Below are 26,369 nucleotides of genomic sequence, written 5' to 3' on the forward strand. Positions count from 1 at the left end.
ACCAAGCGTTGCTGCTTTTTTACACATTCAAAATACAGTTGTGAGGGTAGGGCTTATGCCAAGGCCTTTGCTGGTCATGATTGGAAATTCAGAATACATTATCAAATTGGCCTACGTCTTTTGTATCTGAGGTGCAGCAATATGAGACCCATGGTAAAAAAAAACAGTGTCCTTTTAGTCTTTTTCATAATGATGATCGTGAGATAATATTCACGTGGTGGAAATATCAAAACCGCTAAATGAAAAGCCAAGTGCTCACATACTCTAGACTGCTGTTCAGCCAAATATATTTTACATTTTGAGCACAACTCACTGAACCTTGGTTCTTTGTTCGTAGATTGTGACCGCAGTGCCTCAGTGGTTCAATGTGGATATACTACCTGTTGATGATGGAACCCCAAGAATCATAACCAACCTTGGTCTGCAGTGGCTGGAGCACATGGATGGAATGGTAACGTATATTACGCTCACCAAGCCAGAATGTCTCTAAATTGATCAGCTGCTGACTTTTTGTATGTTACACAGGTCCAGTCTTGGCACAGGGGGAGATGTATATTTTGTACAATTATATCATTCTTTTCGGGAATAAACATTTTTCACTCTTTTTTTGATGTTTGTTTATACTTTCTTTAAATCAAACCTATTCCCCCTTAATTCTGAACACACATTTGCATGCATTCCAGCGAAGAATGCATTCCTGCCATAGTGCAGTCAAAGAACTTCAAGCCTAATGTAATTAGTTGAGGAATGACTTTTGGAATGAGAGAGTTACTGATGAAAAACACTATTTAAAAAAAAACAACAAAAACCTAATGTAGAATCGGAAGTAAACGAAAGGATATGTTCATATGGTCATCTCAGTTTATCTGTTATTATGCAGTGAGCTGTGTTGATGAATAGGCAATGTCAAATGAACAAATAATCATTACTCTTGTCTTTCTTGTTGCAATTTTTGCTTTTTAAGTGGAGCTCACAGAAAGTTGTTCTTATTTTTAGGATCGATCCCGGCCACCTTTAGCTGTGTTTTTCTTTATTCTTCTTGAGGCTGGTTGTTATCTTCCACGGTTGTTGGATCCACAGGCAAAAACGATGTTTGTCTTGCATGTGCTTCCTCTAGTAAGAGGTAAACTCAAAGATATGGGTTCTCTCCTTTAGCCTCCATTTCTAAACTGTTGAGTTCTGGTTATTGGGGGTGTATTAGGCCTCATGGCAGCTCTTTTAGAGAGGGTGCTGACTGTGCTGCACCCTCACATGATCTTTTTTCAATTTGGGATGCTATTTGTGGGTGCAGTGCTTGAAATAGAGTATGCAGTCCGGACAATATTGTCAAATACCTCAGTTTGTGGGTTGGGTAGAAAGCAGGCACTCACTGAGGCCTGCTTGACAAAGCACCAGGTGTGGTCAGAGGCAATTCCTTCGCTACTTTGGGGTGGCATTCATAGTCCAGTTTCCAGTACTCTGGTATTTACTGTCATCTCCCTGTGCCGGCACTCTTTTTTTGTTCGTGGGAGTGGCCAGTTGTCCACCATCCATTACTCAAGGCAGAATTGGAATCTTCTCTTTACGTTAAGGAGGCAGCACTCACGGCATTCTTGTATTGTGTACAGGAGACTAAGGAGCACGACTAGAAGCTGAGCAAGTAGGCTACTAATTAATCTAGGATGACGCAGAAGCAATTTGTCTCCTGCTGTTCCTTGAAGGAGATAATCAAGGGATGAGTTTTGATGGCGAGTGTGGCGAGTGAAAGACAGTTCCAGGCTGACAATGCAGGGCCCGTGGATTAGCTTTTCATGGCGGATATATTATGAGCCTTTATCCCTCAATTCTCAGACATTTCCTTCTTTTTTTTGGTTTCCTTGACACTGGATACAGGCAAAATGGCAACAAAATGAGGAGAGATTTTCAGATGTAGTCTTTTGTTGGCAGTGCAGGATTTCTTGAAAATGGTCTTCGCTTTTCATGGTTGCCAATGTAGTTCTCAGAATAGGGGAGAAGTTTTAGTTTTGTTTAACTTATTTTTATTGCGACACTGCACAAATATTGCATTATACGTCAATTTTACATTTTTGTATGCACCAGCGGTAGACCAGTTCTTAGCATTGTTATATATCAGTAATCTTTTACAACAACAAGAGTACCAGAGGGTCAAGATAGTAACAAGGGATATTTGGATAACGGCTGAGAATTAGTACCACTAGCTATATCCCAACTCTTCTTTATAAGATAAAAATAAGCCAATCAAGTGTATGGTCTTGAACACCCATCAGTCACCACTCGAAACCGCCCTTCATCATTTGGGGTTCTAGGGACCCACACAACAACCTGCCTGATAACAATCAGAAAAGGGCCTAATAGATGATAAACGGTCCCTCCTGTGGGCAGTGTGGGGTCACCTTTTGTCAGGAGTAGTTGGTTGTATATATATATGAGTGGAGTGGCTAATGGGGTAACAAACAAATGTGCAGTGCAGAGAAAATGTGATACCAAAAAATGAGAAAAACGTAGATAAAATTGGTTTAGGAAGCAGAAAACTAATTTTAATCGGATATAGCTTCCAATGCCAACATTAAAAATAGCCAAGACAGAGAACATTTATAAACTGTCTAGTAGTGGAACGTGGTCAACATGTTCCAGCAAATAACGGCCATGTGGGCTTGCTTTCTTCAGGACCTTATCAAAACGACTACTGCTACTGCAAACAAAACCAAAGTGTGAACCAAATAAAAAGAAATAGTGTTCTAAAAAAGTGAAACAACTCAGATACTGGTATACAAGTCACCTGGACCTCCTAGGTGTACTCTTCCGTATCTTCTTACAGATTCGGTTGTTCACTAAAAGAGTCAAAAGAATAGCATGAGTACATCACACACAACCTGTCTCCAAACATCCTTGTCCACATTATCATGAGTAAACTTCATCATCAATAAGGCCTATGAAAAAAATGAGGCCGATTGCACTGTATGTACTAGTGTCTCCTAGTTTACACAGAACTTGAAGATTTTCAAATTTCATATAGTCCATCTTACCCGATGTGTAAGATGTGCAGACCTCACCCCACCTGGCTGCGGCTCAGGACATAAGTGAAGCACCGCTCTGTTGAGGTGAATAAATACAGAAAGGATCACTCACCACAAACGTATTATAACACAGCATGGAATTCGCTCAATCTCATAATCTCCGTTAAAAGATGGTGAATATCACTACCTTCTGTTCATCATGTAAAAAACATCTATTGCAAGGTACTGCTCCCAAGAGGGTTCTACTAGTGCATTTCATAAAATGAAACTGCAAAGATGAAATCAGCATGTTTTTCTACAGCTGAGGTCCGTTATCAAGATCACATGACCCTCCTCGTTTGTATGAACTTAACCCACTAGGAAGAGCGATATTGTTCTACCTTTATCGGTTCTTCAAGGAAATTCCAATAATCGTATAGTGGGCCTGAAAAGCACCCAACACCATAACACCACTAAGAAGAGCGATGTCGTCATAGCTCAACCGGTCTTACATCGACACCATAAGTGGACCAGGCCCCTCTTGCCTCCCTCCGATGATTCACTAGTGTGTCTAAGGCACCTACACGCTTTAACTAATGCGCTAGAATATCAAACATAACCCTACCTCTCCGTCGGTACTCCAACGCGGCATCTGTGCCGTCTGGGGAGGTAACGCCGGCTTGCTGGGAATGGGTTTAAGTTAGTCTGCCCCGGATAGGCCGAGTATCCCACGTGATGGACAACCAAGCCCCGCCATAGGTCGTATCTACGCCGGCAAAGTACCGAGTGCTGTGATTGGTTAGGCACTCGATACACTGACCAGTCCTATCCCGGTGCCTAGTAGTCATGGTGAAATTTGGTAAACACATATCGGCAAGGTACCAGGACGGACCTGACTAGACTATGGAGTGTTGTGTGCCCCTTTCCTACTGTAAATATTAACACTGTACAGCCTTAGTTCACCAGACCGGAGCAAATATTGCCCCCTGGTCCGTGACGCTATATTAAGTATGTAAAATGTAAAATGTAATATTCCTGATGAAAAACCAAAATATTGCAGTGACTAGAGGACGACCCGTTGGGTCATACAAACAGAACATTAGCTATGGGGATGACATAGCGTCAGCTGGCAGAGTTCTAACCTCACAGAGAGGACCAAGGTATGTCATCATTGAGCCCTGTACGGTCGGTGCCAAGTTTCAGCACCCATTTTTTTTCCTTCACCAACAGAAAATTACTCCCATTGGTCACATGTGATGGAATAAACGGTTTCTCTAGAACCGTCCATTGGAAAGAAGTGGGTGAGTGATTTAAGTTAATGAAATGGGTAGTGAGTTTTGTCGCCTGCCGTTTGCAGTTGATGGTACTCCTGTGTTCAGACAGCCTCACCTTGATTTTACGGGTTGTCATCCCCACGTATCTGAGTCCGCAGGGGCAGGTGATCAGATAGATCAGTTTATCACTGTTACAGTTGGTGAATTTTGTTTGTCTCCAGGGCCTGGAAGTGCCGATGTCAATTTCAGTGGTTTTAGAAGTCTGTGCACACGATTACAGGTACCACATGGATGGTGGCCAGACACTGGAGGCAAGTCCCACAGAGTGCCTACCAACCTGGGTGCTTCTTCTCGCGGTCTGGTGTGGACCATCCTGTCCCTTAGATTAGGTCCTCTTTTAAAGGCAAACAGCGGCTGTTGAATAGATTGAGGTCCCGAATTTAAAATAGGCCAACGTCTCTTCACAGCTCTTTTGATGTTATTGGATAATGTGCCAAAGGTCCACTTATGGTGTCGATGTAAGACCGGTTGAGCTATGACGACATCGCTCTTCTTAGTGGTGTTATGGTGTCGGGTGCTTTTCAGGCCCACTATACGATTATTGGAATTTCCTTGAAGAACCGATAAAGGTAGAACAATATCGCTCTTCCTAGTGGGTCAAGTTCATACAAACGAGGAGGGTCATGTGATCTTGATAACGGACCTCAGCTGTAGAAAAACATGCTGATTTCATCTTTGCAGTTTCATTTTATGAAATGCACTAGTAGAACCCTCTTGGGAGCAGTACCTTGCAATAGATGTTTTTTACATGATGAACAGAAGGTAGTGATATTCACCATCTTTTAACGGAGATTATGAGATTGAGCGAATTCCATGCTGTGTTATAATACGTTTGTGGTGAGTGATCCTTTCTGTATTTATTCACCTCAACAGAGCGGTGCTTCACTTATGTCCTGAGCCGCAGCCAGGTGGGGTGAGGTCTGCACATCTTACACATCGGGTAAGATGGACTATATGAAATTTGAAAATCTTCAAGTTCTGTGTAAACTAGGAGACACTAGTACATACAGTGCAATCGGCCTCATTTTTTTCATAGGCCTTATTTATTTATTTATTTTTTTTTAAACCTTTATTGTACAGAGAAGGCTCACAAATACGGGCCTACAACCCAGCGGGCCGGCCACCACAAAGAAGGAACATATTCAACAGTACAGAAACGCATACAGAATATCACAACAAATCATACAGGAAATAAGGGCTAAAAGCCACACAGCAACCCACAGGGGCAGGATACGAGAAGGTTGATTTTCTAATATAGTAACGGGTATGACAGGATAATAACAGGTAGGAAGTCTCGGAGGGCCGTGGTGGGCCGCGAACAAGCCGCGGCAGAAGATACAGGATAACTCAATAATGACAAACACATATCGGTAAAAGCAGAATAGGAGTCTCGCCAGAAAAACAGTGGCAACCGCCGTTCAGCGCCCACCCACCACAACAAGAACATATCATATCAAACAGAGTCGAAAAAAGCTTATCAAATAAAGCCCTCCGTCACACAACCCAGGGAATAAGGAAAAACCCCCCCACAAGAGGGGGGAGGAAGGGAGGAAAAAGAGGGAAAAGGGGACAAAAGGCGAAAGGAAGAACGCCACCTCAAGCACGCGCCCCACGGCAAACGAGGCCGGAAACCACAAATCGGTACACAGAACCAGTAGTAACCGGAGCAAAATTACGTAGTGAGCCAAAGTCACAGTAAGACCAAACGGCTAGTGTTACAAAAATAACCCACCCAGAGGGACACATGCTGAGACCGCGTCCCGAAAAAGAGGACACACAAGAGCCATAGAACCAAAAAGTAAGAAAAATGAGGGGAGAAAAAAAACCCCAAAGAAATGACAGACCCCCCCCCACCCCGCAAGCCCACCCTGCACCCCTGCAGAAGGCTATGGCCTACCCCCCAGCAGCGTGCCTGTCGCCCTAATCAGAACCCGAAATATAGAAGAGCTAAAGCAAGATGGAACCATAAAGACAAAAAAGAAGGGGGGGAAAAGAAGGAACAAGGGAGAAAAGAACACGGGAGAGGGCCATAAAACAGAATCATAGGCTCCCACCCTCCCGTCCGAAACATCAGTGTCCACGGGAAGGCAAAGATTTCAAGGATACAGTCCAGGAATACGACAAAAATACGACATGGTCATACCGTACCAACCGATCATCAAGCCATTACAAGACAACAGTCCACAAAGGCAAGATCTTCTCATCCCTGTCCTTGTTTTTCCAAATCTGTAGCAGTCCGCCTCACGAAGAACCAGACCACGAGGAACAGGAGGCAGAGAACAGGGAGGTCAAACTTCAATCCGCAGAAGATGTTTCGTGTACAACTCGGATGATCCGGAACAGTCAGAAACCATTGTACACAATGCAGGCACAGTTCCGAAGAGGATCTGAGGAGAGCCGACCCAGCGGAGTCAGCACCGGATCTACGTTCGGCCATTCGAGGAGATGGAGAACAGGAAGAACCACCAAGACCGGCCCGGACAGGACCCGGCCCACCGACCCACAGCACAGGAGAGGACACATCACGATGGAGGGCAGTGGAACTCCGCATATCCGCAGAAACGGCAGCCTCCGGGTCCACAATTTCCAGGATAGGTCCAGCCGCACCCAGCAGCGACGTAGCCGCACACGCCAGGGGGGGCTCAAACGGCCCAGCGAAACGAGCCTCCTCCAGGTTAACAGCGGGTGCGGCCACAGGAGTACCCCAGGAGCGCAGGGCGGCGAGGATGTCGGCAAGTGTAGGAACACCTTTACAGTATCCGGCTTCTGTGCCACATCGTGGACCACCGCCGCCCATCTCGGCCCGGCTGAGATATACAGTGTCGGCCGCCATCTTGGAAGCCCGGCGGGGTCACAGCGATCCACGACCCCCGACCGGGCCGCAGCAAGGCAAACGGAATTCAGTCAACCACCAGCAGAGGCACGTCCAGAGCAGGAAGAGGGGCCACCAGAAGAAGGAGGATCGCCGGCCCCCCAATGCCACCGGCCCCGTTCTCCGAGTCCGGGCAGAGGCACTCAAAATGGCCGGACCGGAGAACAAAGGGGGGACAAGCCACATTTACGGTCAGCCCCGTCAGCAGAAGGCAGCGCCTCCACTCCAGGCCGCGGGACCGCCTGATCAGGCCAGAAAGCCGCAATCGGCCTCTCCGCACAACCGCCTCGTCGGTCGAGCCCACTGCGCCATCAAGGGCCGGCCACAGCGTAGCGCCCCGTCCGGGCGCCGCCGAGGAGACTCAGGCCAGTCCGCTCCGGAGGCCCCGAAGCGAGCGAAGGCACAGTTCCGGAACCACGGCACCCAGAGACAACCGGAACAGACGGTAAGTGCCTATAAATCGCCGTAGATCCACAGCGTAGCAGAAAGTGTCTTCCCGGGGCAGGATAAAAGCAGGATTTATGTTTCGAACAGGAACGTAGACGGAGCCGAGCTAAAACGCGGCCATCTCGGACGCGAGCTTGGCTCCTCCCAATCATAGGCCTTATTTTATTTTTATTTTTTTTTGTGTTAAAATTTTTTTATTGAGCAATCATATGAAATACAAGGATGGGCCCACAACCACACGGGCCGGCCGCTAAGGCACATAGCATTACACATGAATTAATCAACATTTCCGAGGCCAGGCCAAATCATAGAATGAAATTGCTCCAGACAGAGAACAGGATACTACAATTTTCTATATAAAACATGAAATTAACGAACACAAAAACAAGGCGATTGCAATAATCGAGTCAGCCCAAAAAGCAGCGGGGAAGGTCACTAAACAGGAGAACAGACGTAAATCAATGAGATTCGGTAAGGCCGTGAGGGGGTGGGGAAGCAGGGAGGACAGGAAGATCCTAGAACAGAGTGAAAAATTCCGGGAATGTCGGCCTAAGGAGACAGGGTAACTTCGGATGTGGCAACCAAGGGAGGGGTACAAATTTCTCCACGGTATGCATTCCATTGACCCCAGATTTTCGTCCACGCCCCTGGCCTGCCCCTAGCCACGTAGACTGTCTTCTCTCGGAACATGGACCAGTCCATGTTGTCCTCCCACACAGAAACGTCAGGAGGTCGGGATGCGCCCCAGAGTTGCGCAATGTCGCGCTTCGCGACCATGTACCCCAGGGTCTCCCACCTAGTCTGGGCCACAGAGTAATCGGAGGGTTCCCACACATTCAACAGGCATCGTCGGGCCTCAGGCCGCAAGGCAACACCCGTAACTACAGTCATTATCGCAAGCACATCCACCCAATAGGCCGCCACCACAGGACACTCCCAAAGTATGTGCAAAAAAGTAGCGCTCATCCCACAGCCACGCTTACACAAACCATCTGGGGAAAAACCCATCACTACTAGACGCGGACCAGTCACATACACCCGGTGGAGGATCTTAAGTTGCACCAAACGAAGACGGGCGGGAATGGCGACCTCCTTTGGGGAGGAGAGTGCCGACTGCCAGTCCTCGTCATCCAGTTCCAATCCATCACCGACCCACATCTCCCGGAGTCGGACCAACAAATCCGCACGATTATGAATCAGTTTCTTATAGATGAGCGAGATAGTGCTGTCGGGCAAGTGTCCATCTAGTATACGATCTTCAAGAGGGGAAGACTCGGGTAGGGCCACATCAGGAGTCAAAACCGAGGCCAAGGCATGCCGGACTTGCAGATACCGAAAAAACTCTCTATCACTCAAGTCGTATTCCCCCTTAAGGGCCTGGAATGACTTCACGCGACCATTCACACAAACGTCACCCACCTTACAAATCCCAATCACATCCCAGCGGTCAAAACCCTTAGTAGACCAGAGACTTCCCAAACGTTCAGAAGCATAAAGCGGAGTCGCCAGCGTCAGTCGGTTCTCCCACCCCAAACTCACATTCGCAGCACGCCACACTTTGACCGCAGCCCTGGACGGGCCCACAAGATGGCTCCCGGCTGATCTAGAGTATAGCGCTCTATTAAAGTCCACACCCGGCAACTGGAGCTTATCCATCTCAAAAGCCGGATCACGACCCGGCGAGTACATCGCGTGATTAATGGCCGATAGCTGGGCAGCCCAGTAGTATCTCTTGATGTCGGGGAGCGCCATGCCCCCTTCGTACCAAGGGATAGTAAGTTTCGCAAGGGCAATACGCGGGCGCCCGTCCCAAATCAATTGTCTTTGCAGACTCTCGATTTCTCTGAAATAAGTAGCGGGAATGTCGTCGAAGGAGTTCTGAAGGGCGTAGAGGAACCGCGGCAAGGACATCATTTTAAATAGAGCCGCCCGACCCAGAGGAGACAGGGGTAGCTTACGCCAACGGGCCACATCCAGTCGCAATCGAAGAAGCGGGGGGAGGAGATTACGCTCAAACCGGAGGGAGGGATCCAGGGTAATAAAAATCCCCAAATACTTGAAGCCAGACTGGACCACCTGGATAGGGAACCTGGCCGGCAAAGAGGGCAAAACACCCGAGAGAACATACACGCAGGACTTAGCCCAATTAATAACAAGGCCAGAGTTAGCACCGAACGAAGTAAGAACATCAAATAAGACGTTCAAGGATTTGCGCGGGGATGTAAGATACAGAAGAATGTCGTCCGCGTAAAGAGAGACACGGTCTTCAAAGTCCGGTGACCAACGGATCCCCTTGAGTGAAGGCTCCCATCGAAGCCACGCAGCCAACGGTTCCAGGGCCAGCGCGAAAAGCAATGGAGATAAGGGACAACCCTGACGGGTCCCTCTACCAAGGCCGAAGGGGACAGAAACTCTACCGTTCACCACAACTTGCGCTAAGGGTTCCACATACAACAACTTCACCCATCCGATAAATTCAGGTCCAAAACCGAATTTTTCGAGAGCTGCCCAAATATAGGGCCACTCGACCGTGTCAGAAGCCATCGAGGCATCCAACGAGGCCAAAATGGCTGGCTCCGTCAGACGCCCCGCCCTCGCAACAGCACCGTGGAGACGACGTAGGTTAAGAGCCGTGTTACGATGCGGGATAAATCCGGACTGATCCGGATGAACCAAGTCGCTAATGACTGTCAGTAGTCGGGTCGCAAGGAGCTTAGCCAGGACCTTAGGCTCAACATTTAACAGGGAATTGGGCCTATAAGACGAACAAAGGTCTCGCGGTTTCCCGTCCTTGGGAATTACAACTATCGTAGCAAGACGCTGGTCATACGGGAGAATACCCCGTTCCCGGGACTCCAAAAACATAGCGCGAAGATGGGGCGCTACCTTGTCAGGGCGTAGCTTGTACAGCTCAATTGGTAACCCGTTCGGGCCCAAGGCCTTGCCCGAACGGAGCGAACGAATGGCAGTCGCTATTTCATCCGTAGTAAAAGGAGACTCTAACGAGACACGGTCTAAATCGGAAACACTGGGCAAAGCTATATCGCGCAACAAAAGGCGAGAGTCAGCCACATCCCGTCCAGACAGAGGGGTATAAACCACACGAAAATATTCTGCAAAACATTCCACTATTCCAACCGGGTCTGTCACTTCGACACCATTCGACGACTGAATCACAGGCACCACACGATTCGCTCTCTCTTTCTTATCCAACCACGCCAGCAATTTACCCGCTTTGTCCCCCACATCATACAGATGACCCTGCTGTTCACGAAACATCAGTCTAGCCGCATCCGTGACCAAGGATTTATAAGCAAATTGTTTCAGACCCAGGGCATGGAGTTTATCAGAGGTGACTTCAGACTCTAAGTCGGCCTCCCTATCCGCAATCTCTGTCTCAAGGTCCACCACCTCCCGATTCCTAGCCTTCTTGGATTTAGCAATAAGGGAAAGGGCCTGCCCACGTATCACTGTTTTAAAGGCCTCCCACAGGGACACAGCCGAGGAAACCGACCCCTCGTTGTCCAAAAAATAGGCATCTAAAGACTTAGTCAAAAGGTTTCGGGTCTCAGGGAAGCAATATACCAGGGGTTAATAGGAGCCACTCGGCCCGCCGCCTCAACCCCAAATTCAAAACAAAGCCAGAGCGGAGAATGATCGGAGATGCCCCGGGGGAGGTGTTTGACCTCACGCACCGCCGGCGTCTGCGCCGCGGGCATCAGGAAATAATCCAGTCTAGACAGACTCCCATGGGCCCCCGAATGGAAGGTGTATTGGAGCTGGGCAGGATGCATGAGCCTCCAGCAATCCACCAGACCAAATGTGTCCAAAAACCCACCTAGCCATTGTTGGGCCGAAGGAGTATCCCTAGGGGGGTAACGATCTTGCAGACCGGATATAACAGAATTAAAATCGCCTGCAAGAAAAAGAGTACTGTCAGGAAGGTTCAGCAACACACGGCCCAAATCGGAAAAGGTGGAAGTCTGTAGGCCGGGGGGCACATAAACAGTAAACAAGGAGAGGGTACGACCCTCATAGCGACCCACGAGGACAGCATAACGACCCCGATCATCAAGGATCACATCATCAATGGCCAGGGGGAGGGAAGCCCGAATAAGGATACCCACCCACCTGGAACCAGTGGTAAACCCCGAATGTGCTACAAGGCGATAACCCCACCTATTCATCGCACGACAAGAATTGCCCACCAAATGAGTTTCCTGCAAAAAAACAATATCTGGAGATAAACGACGTAGACATTTAACACCACGCTCCGCTTAATGCGGTCTCCCAGACCATTAACATTCCACGAAACCAGCCTCAACCCGCTACCCCCCATCCCACACAGCAACGCCGAAACCCCCCCGCAATGAGCACGACGTAAAAAATAGCAGAAACAAGAGTGATTCGCCTTGAGAACATAACACTAAAACATCAAACAACCCAATCACCCACCCCCCAACAATGAAGAAAACACCCCCCACCCTGCACCCCTGCAAAAAGCTAAATAGCCACCCCAACATGCAGTGTGCCTGTCGCCCAAGAACCCCTATTCTACAAAAAGAACCCCGGAGGAGGAAAGGCTCCGGCCCACCCGCCACCCCGAGTAGGACAGACAATGAGGAAAATATACAAACAGTAGAGGCACTGAGGCATTAGATCCCCGAAAAGTTTACTCTATTCGAGGGTACAGGAGTAAACGGATTGTTCAGCTCTCCACGCCACCCTCAGCACCACCCGGGTGGGCGGCGGACTCAGCCCCAGGAGGTCGGTCAGGCAGAGAGTCCATCCAGTCATTTACAGAATCAGGCCGATCAAAGAAGAAGGTTCGGTCGTTGTACTCGACTCGCAGCCTGGTCGGAAAAAGCATGGCGTAGCGAAGCCCCATGTCTCGGAGACGTTTCTTGACATCACGGAAGCCCATACGCTGTCTCTGGACCTGTTGAGAAAAGTCCGGATAGAAGTTCACCGTGGCGTTCTCAAAGGCCACCGGGCCCTTCACACGCGATGCTTGCAGGATAGCGTCTCGATCCCTATAATGGAAGAGTTTCGCAACAATAGGCCTCGGCGGGGCACCCGGCTTACCCTTGCCCCCCGGAACACGATGGGCACGTTCCACTGCGAAAAACGTAGTCAAACCAGACGGGGAGAGGTGGTTCTGGATCAAGTCTTCAACTAGGAGATCAACAGAGTGAGGTTCTGGATGTTCCGGAACTCCGACCACGCGCACGTTACAGCGACGGGCCCTGTTCTCAAACTCCTCCAAGCGCCGGGTTACGAAGTCATTCACCTTACGAAGGTTGCCGATCTCCGTCTGCATCTCCGAAACGTCTTCCATGAGAGTGGATGACTTGAGATCCAATGACTTCACCTTTTCATTGGTTTTCGACAGGTCAGCGCGAATCAAGTTCACGTCAATGGCCACGGTGTCAATTTTGTGGGCCAAAGCTTCATATTGTTGGCCTATTGTCTCCTTCATGGCAGAAATGGCGCCCATGACGTCCTGTAAGGATGGCTCCGTTGACGCATCCACAGTGTGATCACCGGTACTCGATCCGGGCAGGGCGGTTCCGGGAGACCCTTTGGAATGGGTGTAGCGGTCCATAAAGTTGGACTGGACCGGGCCCCCACGCAGGGGCGTCTTGGTCTTCCGAGTCTCTCGGTCCCCTCTGCCAGCCATATTAGAACTGCGTCACCGGCAGGTCAACCAGGCACGATGGAATGGCCACCGGAAAGCAGGGCCTCTGGACCAACGAACTGCAGCCAGGGTACCACTATTAGGAGGGCCAACAGACAGGAGAAGAAACCCGCCAAAGGCCCGACAGCCGTGCCGTGCCCTGACTTCAGCCCAGACCAGGCTCCTCTGCCAGATGTCTCAGTCTGAGGCAGAAACGAAACCGAAACCTAAGAGGGGGGCCCACAAGTCGAATCCCCCTGCCGTTGTTGTTCAACTGCAAGACGGCCACTGAGCTTCACCCAGTCCCGGGCGTACCTCGAGGGCGGAGCCCGAAGGTTCGAATCGATGTAACTCCGGCACCCCGGGTCCAAATCAAATTTCAAAAAGTCCAGGGCAATCAGCCCAGTGTCCTCTACACAAATCCTCGTAGAAAGTCAGGATTAATTCAGGATATCATGCCGGGAGTGGCGGGGGTCCGGGGAGCGCTGTGCTCACGCGGCCATCTCGGATGCCCGCCAAGCTCCTCCAATCATAGGCCTTATTGATGATGAAGTTTACTCATGATAATGTGGACAAGGATGTTTGGAGACAGGTTGTGTGTGATGTACTCATGCTATTCTTTTGACTCTTTTAGTGAACAACCAAATCTGTAAGAAGATACGGAAGAGTACACTTAGGAGGTCCAGGTGACTTGTATACCAGTATCTGAGTTGTTTCACTTTTTTAGAACACTATTTCTTTTTATTTGGTTCACACTTTGGTTTTGTTTGCAGTAGCAGTAGTCGTTTTGATAAGGTCCTGAAGAAAGCAAGGCCACATGGCCGTTATTTGCTGAAACATGTTGACCACGTTCCACTACTAGACAGTTTATAAATTTTCTCTGTCTTGGCTATTTTTAATGTTGGCATTGGAAGCTATATCCGATTAAAATTAGTTTTCTGCTTCCTAAACCAATTTTATCTATGTTTTTCTCATTTTTTGGTATCACATTTTCTCTGCACTGCACATTTGTTTGTTACCCCATTAGCCACTCCACTCATATATATATATATATATACAACCAACTACTCCTGACAAAAGGTGACCCCACACTGCCCACAGGAGGAACCGTTTATCATCTATTAGGCCCTTTTCTGATTGTTATCAGGCAGGTTATTGTGTGGGTCCCTAGAACCCCAAATGATGAAGGGCGGTTTCGAGTGGTGACTGATGGGTGTTCAAGACCATACACTTGATTGGCTTATTTTTATCTTATAAAGAAGAGTTGGGATATAGCTAGTGGTACTAATTCTCAGCCGTTATCCAAATATCCCTTGTTACTATCTTGACCCTCTGGTACTCTTGTTGTTGTAAATGTTTGGAAGGGCGTGTATCCAGAGCACGGTCACTAAACTAGCCCTAGGGTCCCCCGTAATTGTATGTGTTATAAATATATCAGTAATCTACTTGGGTGCCCATATGATCCACTCATTAGTTTCATTGTTGGGCGCATGATAACTATACGATATGTAGAGCCTTCCCCACTCCGGAGAAATGTGTGGAGCAATACTTATCCTAACTTACTGTAGGAAATTGAAAATAACAAAACAGAACTGTGCCAGCGATCGATGGCAGGAACCCATCCCATAGGGAATAGAAGGTAGGCGCCATCTAGAGCAGGACTATCAAACAGCCAGCAGATGTTTCAGAGGAAGCAGGAGGTGAGCTCTGCCGTTACCCAGTGGGGGCTATTTCTATGTGTGTAGGTGGGAATACACTTCATTCGCTGGGTCTGGCATAGGGGTGGTGGGACCTCACGTCTGCGTTGAGTCTCTCTCACTCTCTCTCTCTATCACTCACTCCTTTTATTTAAAAGGATTCCCAGCTCGAGGCGCACAACCACACACACATCCACACACACACATCCACACACACACACACACATCCAGACACACACACACACATCCAGACACACACACATCCAGACACACACACATCCAGACACACACACATCCACACACACACACACACAGCCACACACACAGCCACACACACAGCCACACACACAGCCACACACACAGCCACACACACAGCCACAGCCACACACACAGCCACACACACAGCCACACACACACACACACACACACACACACACACACACACACAAACACACCGTCAGTGCACACTTTCACCAGGCACAGACCCCATCAGTCGTCAGTGTACGCTTTCACCGGGCACAAACACCACCCGCCGTCAGTGCACGCTTCCACCAGGCACACAACACCAGAAGTCAGTGCACGCTTTCACAAGGCACCCACATACCACCAGCCGTCTGTGCATGCTTTCACCAGCCACACACACTCAACCACACACACACAACCACACACACACACAACCACACACACACACAACCACACACAACCAACCACACACACAGCCACACATACAACCACACCGTCAGTGCACACTTTCACCAGGCACAGACACCATCAGTCGTCAGTGTACGCTTTCACCGGGCACAAACACCAACAGCCATCAGTGCACGCTTCCACCAGACATCAGTGCACGTTTTCACAAGGCACACACATACCACCAGCCGTCTGTGCATGCTTTCACCAGGTACACACACACCACCAGCCGTCAGTGCACGCTTTCACCAGACACACACACACACACACACACACCACCAGTCGTCAGTGCACGCTTCCACCAGGCACACACACCACCAGCCGTCAGTGCACATTTCCACCAGTCACACACACCACCAGCCATCAGTGCACAATTTCTACAGGCACACACACCACCAGCCATCAGTGCACACATCAATTGTTAACGCATCCACAATTAACTATTGTAGCAATCGCAGTATGGCACACTTTATAAACATATTCATCTAAAGCGCAGCATGACACAATTGCTACAAAAATAAATACACATTTTTTTGGCCTACAATTTATAGGCTTTTGTTGCAGATGGTGTTGCAGTATTTAGCAATGCCAATAGCTCAAACTTAATTAATCCGAGACCTATTGCATTGTGAATGCTTGTTTATATTTGAGGGAGATCAGGCTAATGTAGAAGATGTGTATGACTTCCTCTTTATCCCTGCATCTCTGCAGTGCTCTGCTCAACAGGGTAGAGCTTATACTGGTAAATACATAAGATACATTTGTAGATGGAGTAACAGTGAATAAAAGGGTTGTTATTTTACATCCGGCTTTGAGTGAGTGGTATCAAAGACCACTCTCTTTGATGTTCCTCATAGCCCTTCAGTTAAATATATCCCAGTTGTTCACGGTCCTCCATCCATAATTCTACAAGTTTCGTTTTCGCCATCATATCGTAGCTTATCTTCACTTGCAGTTATATGTGTCTGTTTCAGGTTACAAATCTAATTACGAAAAAAGAGCTACAAGCTGTCGACCCTGATACTGAGGACAAGCAGCTAGTCTATGAAATCACAGCAAACCCCACACATGGCTATGTAGAAAGCAAGCTGAAACCAGGCTCACCCATTGCAACATTTACTCAAGGTACTGTACAGTAGAAGGCATACAAGCGGTATGTTTTTGGATTTGTCAACTGTCCTTTGTGTGGCATCTTTTTTTTAAAGTTGTGTTGATTGTGCTAAGCAGTATATGATTAGAATCAAACATGATTTCAAATAGTTATGTTGAAGATTGATAATGGCATGATTTCAGGCACGAATAGAAATCCTTTTAAGTTATCATCCACGCCTACAAAAAAGAAAAGCAACATGATTATTCGTACCTCTCTGTCCCAAAAGTGGCACCAGCCTCTTTTTTTACTTAATGCACAAATCACTCTGCCACTAGGACTGGCATCTTACATAGAATCCATTCTTTATTTATTGTTCCTCAACTTGTTTTTCAACTAAATTATCCAATTACTCATTTTGACCTTTGCAATGCTACTGTTTTAACTTTACTGTGATCTCAGAGGTAACACTTTCCAATTTGCTTCCTTCAACATGCTGCTACGGCAGTTTGTTTTACACTTACACACATGTATTAACGTTCAGCCACTAATAGTGGTCATGAGAGCGAGCAAGGGCGCTTCAAACGTGGGTCCGCTTTTATAAGGTGCCTTCTGATGGAGACTTCTAGCCCTAGGTTCCTCACCTTCAGACTGGATCTGGAAACTTTTCAGCGGTACCTCTGCGTGTGACAGGTGGTGTCACGTGGCTGCACTCTGATGCCTTTCTGTACCGTAAATGATGAGCAAGGCCTATAAAGGTGCCACTCCCGCAGTCTGATGTCCTTTCTGTTCAATCAGATATGCATCAGGAGCTCTCTTCCTTGTCTCTCAGAGACATTTACCTCACAAAATTCAACAATTTGCAAGACAACACCCCCAAAAGCAGTTTTAAGCCCTGTAATGACTGTCACAAAGAGATGTCTGTGGCAGATTCTATCAGGTGTGTCTGTGGTGACTCGGGTCGAGCCACGACTCCAAGGCCTGCAGTGACAGTGCGCCCATGAATCCGAAAGCAATCTGGGAGCGTGATCCTAAACTCTACATTGCCAAACCTAGGAAGTCCCCGTGATGGGACTTGTCAAAGGCTTGTTCCAAGTCGAAGAGGCAGTCTCAGTCCTGTACTTGCTCTAGAAGTCGATTGATCCATTCCAGAGGCTGGTCTTCATTGATATTTAAATAGTCTGGTAAGTCCATAAGGAAGCAGAAGAAATCATAGCAGGACTCGGCCCCTCTCGCCACTCTCATTCACCTGCGAAAGTGCGGGGCGCACCATGGTTCTTTGTCTTGCTTCTAGAACCTGTTGACTTCAGAGAAGATCCTTCAACTAGTTCTGGCAGACCACAAGTTTCCAGGCTGTTCACCATTCCCATACAGATCAAAGAGTTCTCAAGGCCATGCTCCGACTCTTTGGACCTTTGTAGACTACCTCTGGGGTGCCTTTGAGCCCTACGAAGCTGAGAGGCTCTTACTCTGCAGTACAGCCAGTGGGTTCGCTCTAAGCACCAGTGGAACCCTCGTAGCCCATCACAACACGTCTGACTCCAATTCCCAACCGACTTCTGGTGCAGCGGGCCACATCGGTTCCTGGGAATTTGACACTAGTGTCCATCAACTCCAGATGAGAAGACATCTGTTGTACTTTCCAACTTGGCACTGGTCTGATTGTGACAGAAACGTTGCCCGCCTGCTGTTGTGGTACTGCTTCCCCCACTTGATTTGCTGCCTCCACAAGGGAGAACTCACTCCTTACACTCCTAGCATAGATTCGGACAACAATTATGAAGCAGTTGATGAGTTCAGTCAGCCCTATCATGATGATACCTCCCCTGAATCAGGTCTTCTCTCACCCTCTGGACCAGCAACCAAAGAATTTTCCTTCCACTCCATGGTAATGTGAAGTGCGGTTGCAGTCCATGATCTCCAGCTACCCACCTTGGCGGTTTAAACCATTGTGGTAATGAAAGACTTCCAGCCAGGGCAAACATCTTCTGAGCCACTTCTGTAATTTAATGAGGCACTGGCAGATAGCTTCTTGGGAAAGGACACTGGATATAAAATTCCTTTAAGAGAAAAATGACATGGCTACCAGTCCCTTCCATAGTAGTGACTCAATAACAATTTCCCCCAACCTTCTTACACCTGTAGGTGGACGTCTGCAGCAGTTTCTTCCCACTTGGCAATCAATACAATCACATAAGTGGATGTTGGACATTATCCAACATGTTTATTGTCTGGAGCTCACCAGCAATCATACCAGTATCCAACCTCGCAATCAAAGGCTCTCTGGAGCACCAACAATTGCTCAAACAAGAAGTACAAGCTCTTTTTAACAAAAGGGGCTATTGAACCAGTCCCAATTCTACCTCAAGGGTTAGGGGTTTACTACTTTACCTCCTAATACCCAAAAAGGACGGTTCTCTAAAGCCAATTTTAGATCTCAGGCCTTTAAACCTTTATATACCATCAGAACACTTCCTTATGGACACACTTCAAGTGCTTCCACTACTGCAACACGGCGACTTTGTCAATGCTAGACTTAGTGGATGCATATTTTCACATCCCTATTCAACCAACGCATTTCAAATATCTCGGATTTGTAATAGTAGGAAAGCATTATCAATTCGAAGTGCTGCCATTGAGTCACTGCAGCACCCATAGTATTCATCAAATGCTTAGCAGCGGTAGCAGCTTACCCAAGTATACAACCGATTCAAGTCTTTCCATATCTCGACGATTGGCTTATCAAAACCAACACACAACACAAGTGTCTGCAAAACACTCAAACTACCATACATTTTTTGCATCAGCGTGGAGTCACAGTCCATGCACAAAAATCCCATCGTCAACCTTCACAGCTGCAATCTTATTTTGCAGCGATACTCAACTGTGTCTAGCCTATCCCAATGCAGCCAGGATTCATAATTTCCAAATGCTTCTACCACAATTCCAAACCAATCCGTCTCTACCAGGCAGAACTTTCATGTAGCATCATGGGATGATAGCATCATGCACTGCCATAGTACCTCATGCAAGATTAAACAGCATACTCTACACAGCATGGGTACTCACAAACTTTCTCTCGGGGGCCAAATTTACAGTGTGGTTTGTGTCTGAGGGCCGCACTGGTGGGGCGGGGTCAGTGGGGGAGGGGACGGGGCTAGTGCAACAAAAATAACTGTGACCATGAGGTTGAACACAGGTCCCTGCAGCGGACGCCTTCGTCCACTGAGCCACCAGACCCGGCATACACACATCTCGCTCTCTCGCTCTCTCTCTCTCTCTCGCTCTATCTCTCGCTCTCTCTCTCTCTCTCAACCTCTCCGTCCCTCTCTCCCTCCATCTCTCCCTATTTCTCCCTCTCACTCACTGTCTCACTCCCTCTCACTCCCTCTCTCGCCCTCTCTCTCTCCCTGACTCCCTCTGTCTCACTCACTCTTGACTGTCTCACTCCCTCTCTCTCTGTCTCCCTCTCTCTGTCTCTCTCTCTCTCTCTCTCTCTCTCTCTGTCGCCCTCTCTCTCTCTCTGTCTCCCTCTCTCTCTCTCTCTCTGTCTCCCTCTCTCTCTCTGTCTCACTCTCTCTCCTTCCCTCTCCCTCTGTCTCACTCTCTTCTTCCCTCTGTCTCCCTCTCTCTCCTTCCCTCTCCCTCTGTGTCCCTCCTCCCTCCTTCCCTCTCCCTCTGTCTCCCTCCTCCCTCCCTCTGTCTGTCATCCTCTGTCTCCCTCCCTCTCCCTTTCTCTGTTTCCCTCCTTCTCCCTTTCTCTGTCTGCCTCCGTCTCCCTCTCTTTGTCTCCCTCCCTCTCCCTTTCTCCCTACCTCCCTCTCTCTCTGTCTCCCTCTCTGTCTCCCTCTCTGTCTCCCTCTCTGTCTGCCTCTGTTTTTCTCCCTCTGTCTGTCTCCCTCTGTCTGTCTCCCTCCCTCTCACCCTCCCTGTCTCCCTCTGTCACCCTCTCCCTGTCTCCCTCCCTCCCTCTGTCTGTCTCCCTCCCTCTCCCTCCCTCTGTCTGTCTCCCTCCCTCTGTCTGTCTCCCTCCCTCTGTCTGTCTCCCTCCCTCTGTCTGTCTCCCTCCCTCTGTCTGTCTCCCTCCCTCTGTCTGTCTCCCTCCCTCTGTCTGTCTCCCTCCCTCTGTCTGTCTCCCTCCCTCTGTCTGTCTCCCTCCCCCTGTCTGTCTCCCTCCCTCTGTCTGTCTCCCGCCCTCTGTCTGTCTCCCGCCCTCTGTCTGTCTCCCGCCCTCTGTCTGTCTCCCGCCCTCTGTCTGTCTCCCGCCCTCTGTCTGTCTCCCGCCCTCTGTCTGTCTCCCGCCCTCTGTCTGTCTCCCGCCCTCTGTCTGTCTCCCGCCCTCTGTCTGTCTCCCGCCCTCTGTCTGTCTCCCACCCTCTGTCTGTCTCCCACCCTCTGTCTGTCTGTCTCCCTCTGTCTGTCTGTCTCCCTCTGTCTGTCTGTCTCCCTCTCTCTCCGTCTGTCTCCCTCCCTCTCCCTTTCTGTCTCCCTTTCTCTGTTTCCCTCCCTCTCTCTCCCTCCCTCACCCTCTGTCTCCCTCCCTTTCCCTCCCTCCTTTCCTTCCCTCCCTCGCTCTCCTGTCTGCCTCCCTTACCCTCCCTCCTTTCCTTAACCTCCCTCTCTCTCCCTCTTTCTGCCTCCCTTTCCCTCTCTCCCTCCATTTCCCTCCCTCGCTCTCCCTACTTTTCCCTCGCTCGCTCTCCCTCCCTCCCTCTTTATCGGTCTGCCTCCCTTTCCCTCCCTCCCTCTCCCTCCCTTTCCCTCCCTCCCTCGCTCTCCCTCCACCTCCCTCCCTTGCTCTCCCTCTGCCTCCCTCCCTCACTCTCCCTGTCTCTCCCTCTCTTTTTCCCTCCCTCCCTTGCTCTCCCTCCGTCTCCCTCCCTCCCTCTATCCCTTTCCCTCCCTCTCTCTCCCTTTCCCTCCCTCGCTCTCCCTCTCTGCCTTCCTTTCCCTCCCTCCCTTTCCCTCCTTCTGTCTGTCTGCCTCCTTTTCCCTCCCTCCCTCTCCTTCCCTCCCTTCCCCCCCTCCCTCGCTCTCCCTCGCTCTCCCTCCCTCTCCCTCCCTCCCTCGTTCTCCCTCGCCCTCCCTCTGTCTCCCTTCCCTCCCTCCCTCCCTTTCCCTCCCTCCCTTCGGTCTCCCTCCCTCTACGTCCCTCTGTCACCCTCTTCATCTCACCTTGCCTGTGTGTTCCCGGGCTGAGACAGCTTCCGGGTACACACACACACACAGCCGCACCCGAGCACTTCACAGGTCTTTAAAAGACCATTTGTATTTTGAGGCTTTTGTATTTCACCTCTTAGCGCCGCTGCAGCTCCACTCTGACTATCACTGGAATGCCTGGGCCCCCACAGAGCAGCAGAATCTCGGCGCAGTGTTTGCAGACACTTTTTTTGTTTTTTTTAAACACGGGTAAATTGTCTGCAAGGTCCGCGGGCCGCCCAGGAAGGCTTGCCGGGCCGCTGGCAGCCAGCGGGCCGTACTATGAGTACCCGTGCTCCACAGGAATGCTTAGCAGGACAATGGAATCAATCACAGGGTCACAAGTTCTAGTGTTGGTAGACAGCCACACCCATCTCTCTCTTCTGTGCTGGAACTTATCAAAATGGCGGCCCTTTGTCGACCCTGTCCCACAGATTGTGCAAACAGCAGACGCATTCCTTACATTGTGGGGTGTTCACTTACAACATTTAATAGTTCAAGGACTCTGGGACAGCAGATGCCAGAATCTCCACAACAACTACCTAGAGCTTCAAGCTGTTACCTAGCGCTGAAAGCATTTTTATCTCACCTTATAGGCAAGGTTGTCCTAGTTCGGACTGACAATATGACAGCCAAGTACTATACTCTTTACAGTTATCACGCCTCTCTCAGACCATTTGGCATTGGGCAGTACATCACAAAATACAGCTGCTAGCAGAAAACCTTCCATGGAAAGATGATGACTTTGCAGACCTCCTCAGCAGGATGCGGCAACAAGTCCACAAGTGGGAACTCCACCCTCAAGTCCTCTTCCCTTACTTTCACAGGTTGGGCTTTTCAAAATAGATCTCTTTTGCAACAGTGGAGAACATGAAATGGCAAAACTTCACATCCAGGTTCCCACACTCTCTATCCAAAGGCAATGCCCTCTGGATGAATTGGTCAGGGATATTTGCCTACGCCTTTCTGCCTCTCGCTCTCCTTCCATTTCTGGTTTGTAAACTCAGGCAGACATATCTCACCTTTATTCTAGCCATTTCAGTAGTTCCACACGAGAAACTTCACCTCCAGCCTTCTAGCTCAGAACCATGGCTAAATCAGACATCCAAACCCCAAGGAGCTCAACCTAGCGATTTGGCTCCTGAGGTTATAGAATTTGGATATCTAAATCTGCCCCTAGTTTGCATGACAGCCTTTTATGAAAGAACTTTTGAATTTTGTGAACACTTTCACATCATTAGGTAAAGCCCAGTCTTTCTTCTATTAAGTGGGTGTTTTCCTCACAGGTTTTCCATGGGGCTTGTCGTGATAGGGGCGGCTCAACCGGCCAGTTCTTCCAAAACTCTAGACTCTAGAAGGCAAGGCTCCAGGCATGGCAGGTCCAAGATCAAACCCACTATGGTAATTTCTGCCCAACCTGCGGCAGGTGTTCAAGAGGCAGTGGTTTCAAAGGTGATAACACTACCTCAAATTCTGCTAAGTGTATCTACCTCTTCCCCTCTAAAAGTGGGTGGTCGGCTGGCCAATTTTATACATGTATGGGTGACAATCAAAAACCATGCTCGGGTTTTGCAGACTGTTCATGGTTTTCATATAGAAGTCTGTGGACCTCCATGGCAAGAGACAAGGCCCAGACCAATCCAGTTGTCAAGGCAAGAAGCAGACTTTGTGGACGCAGAGGTTACCCCGATCCTAGAGAAAGTAGTTTTCTTACATCTCCTCACCTGCAGGGTTTCGTCAGCAATATGTTCTTAGTAGGGAAAGCAAACTGGGGTCAGTGTTCGGTGTTTATCCTACGCGAGTATAATGAATGGCTGGTTTACAGCCATTTCAAAATGGAGGCAATTTATCTCCTGAGGGATGTCTTGCATCCAACAGATTAGATGGTGTGTTTGGATTTGAAGGATGCGTGTGTTTGGATTTGAAGGATGCGTATGTCGTGATCCCAATCTTTTCTCCACACAGTAAGCTCCTGCAGTTTGTCTGGTGTCAACAATCTTCCAATTCACCACTCTGCCTTTCGGTTTTTCCTCTGCTCCTTGGTGCTACACGAAGGTGATCAAACTGGTCGTGGAGTACCTTCGAGTGCACGGAATTTGCCTTATTGTATTCCTGGCGATATGCTTGTTTTGGCACAAGATCCTCAATAGTTGAAATGGGACGAGCGGTTGACCTCTTGGCGAGCTTAAGCTTTGTCATCAAAGTCAATAAGACTCTTCTTGTACCTTCTCGGAAGACAACCTTCCTGTGTTCTAACGAGTCCACTGTCAGCCTTACTTTTCAGATGATGTCCAAGACCCAACGCAAGCTGGGCAAAATGTTAGCCAAACAGAGGGTGCCCCTCCTTTCTGATAGCCCATCTGGTAGGGCTTTTCTTAGCCTCCATTTAAGCCATCTACCCGGGCCCATTGCATTAACGAGCATTGCAGAGATTGATGACCGTGCACTTTGGGTAGAGGCCTCTCTTATTTTCATTCTCTTGTCCTGTCTGACGAAGCTCGGGAAGACATTCGCTGGTGGCTCTCCCACATGGGGGTGTGGAATGAATGAGCTAGGTTAGGTTCGGCTCCCAACCTGGTTATAGAATCCAATGCCAAAAGGTCAGGTTAGGGCGCTCTGTGTGGAGATTTTTCCACAGGTGGGTCATGGCCTCCGTAGGAGCAGGCGTTGCACATCAGCTGCCTAGAGCTTCTGGCGGGATACTTTGTGGTCTGGTGCTGGACCAGAGACAGAATTCAGACGTGTCTTAAAAAACATTTTACAATATTTTGACTGTCTGGTACATAAATCACCTGGATGGAACCCATTTCTTTCAGATCTCGCAACACATTTTTGGCAATTCTGCCTCGACCACCAGATCTCGGTAACGGTGGAGTACTTCCCCGGTCGGGAGAACCAGGAGGCATTCTGAAACTTACACCATTTTCGATATTCCAGTCTATGGAGGTTACACCTGGAGGGTTTTGACATGCTCAAGCGCAGTGGGGCCTGTTTTCAGTGGATCTTTTTGCCTCCAGACTAGATCATCAGTTAGCCCGGTTCTTCAGTTGGAGGATGGACCCTCTGACAGCTGCCACGGATGCATTCCTGCAGGATTCGGGACAGAAGTGTGCATAAGCATTCCTGCCATTTGTAATGATCACAAGAGCCTCAGCTCAAACCAGCCTGCAACACACAAAGGTGGTTATCATCATCCCAATATTACAGTTGCAAGTTAGGTTTCTGGTTCTTCTCAAACTCGTTGGGGATTTTTTAATCTGTCTCCCCCAGATTCCAGAGCTTCTGTTCAACCCGGATTGGTGTCCGCATTAGATGGTGTCGAACCGGTCCCTATGCCTGATGGTGTGGAGGATTACAGAAGTAGATGGTCGATCCCAGGTCTTTCGGCATACCCGGGTGACCTCTTGTCCAAGGCCTGGTCTGACAGAATGGTCAAGTGATACTGATCAGCTTGAACTCGATAGTGTCGTTGGTGTGTGCGACGGAGTTGTGATCCTGTGGGCGCTGACGTATTTCAGAACTTACATTTTTTGGTTAGTCTGGCCAAGCAAGGTGTGGCCTATCATTCCATAAATACCTTCCGTTCTGCAATATTGGTGGAATATGTACCTGCAGAGGGTTCCCCGGTGAGGTGCATCCTTTTGTTTACCGACAGTTGCAAGGTATTATTGTATCTTTTCTGCAGAACTGCGCTATTCAGAGCTATGGGATGTTAATATAGTACTCAAACTTTTCTTATCCAGGCAACCGAATAAGGTCTTGTACTAAGAATTTTAAAGGAAGGTTTGATTCAAATTTATATAATCCATTTTTATGTTGTAATGTGGTTATATTCTCACCTCTATGTATTATGTATTAACTTTTGTGATTTTTTAAATCTAAATAATGTTACTGACTGACTGTTCTTGTACGGTGAGGAGCTTTCAGCGAAGCTGGCTATGCTTCTCTGTTTGATATCGTGTAGAAGGGTTTCATATGTTAGAGCTCTATATCTCATAGGAAGAGCCTTTTCTCCTGTGGCTGTATCTTTTACTATTAGTCGACAGACTGTCACACCAGAGTTATCGAATACACAGCATTTCCTGAGTTGCCTCAGCTATGCGTGATGCAGTGTTTAAAAGTATATGAGGAGATGTTGGTAAATTTTAGGCCTACGGGAGAGAGACAGCTCCTGATTGCTCGCTGGAAACTACATAAGGCAGTTTCGTCTCCCACTATTGTACGTTAGATGCGGTGGGTCATGCAGGAGGTGTGTATTCATTTTAAGATTATTTGAGCCTATTCCGCCAGTGGGGCAATGGCTTCCAAGGCCTTCAGTCTAGACACAAGTCTAGAAGACATTAAGAATGAGGCTGATGGTTTTCAGA

At 48.7% G+C, this 26,369-nt stretch overlaps 1 protein-coding gene across 1 annotated transcript in view; it reads left to right on the plus strand.

Moving 5' to 3' along the window:
* FRAS1 (Fraser extracellular matrix complex subunit 1) overlaps window positions 1–26,369 on the plus strand; it is a 1,313,599-nt gene that overhangs the window by 189,022 nt on the left and 1,098,208 nt on the right. The window contains exons 4-5 of the mRNA XM_078676362.1: window positions 338–451; window positions 16,688–16,838. Coding sequence (XP_078532488.1) covers window positions 338–451; window positions 16,688–16,838 — 265 coding nt within the window. The remainder of the gene's footprint in view (window positions 1–337; window positions 452–16,687; window positions 16,839–26,369) is intronic.

The sequence above is a fragment of the Lissotriton helveticus genome, chromosome 2_1 (genome assembly GCF_964261635.1).
Source record: "Lissotriton helveticus chromosome 2_1, aLisHel1.1, whole genome shotgun sequence".
Classification (NCBI taxonomy): Eukaryota; Metazoa; Chordata; class Amphibia; order Caudata; family Salamandridae; genus Lissotriton; species Lissotriton helveticus.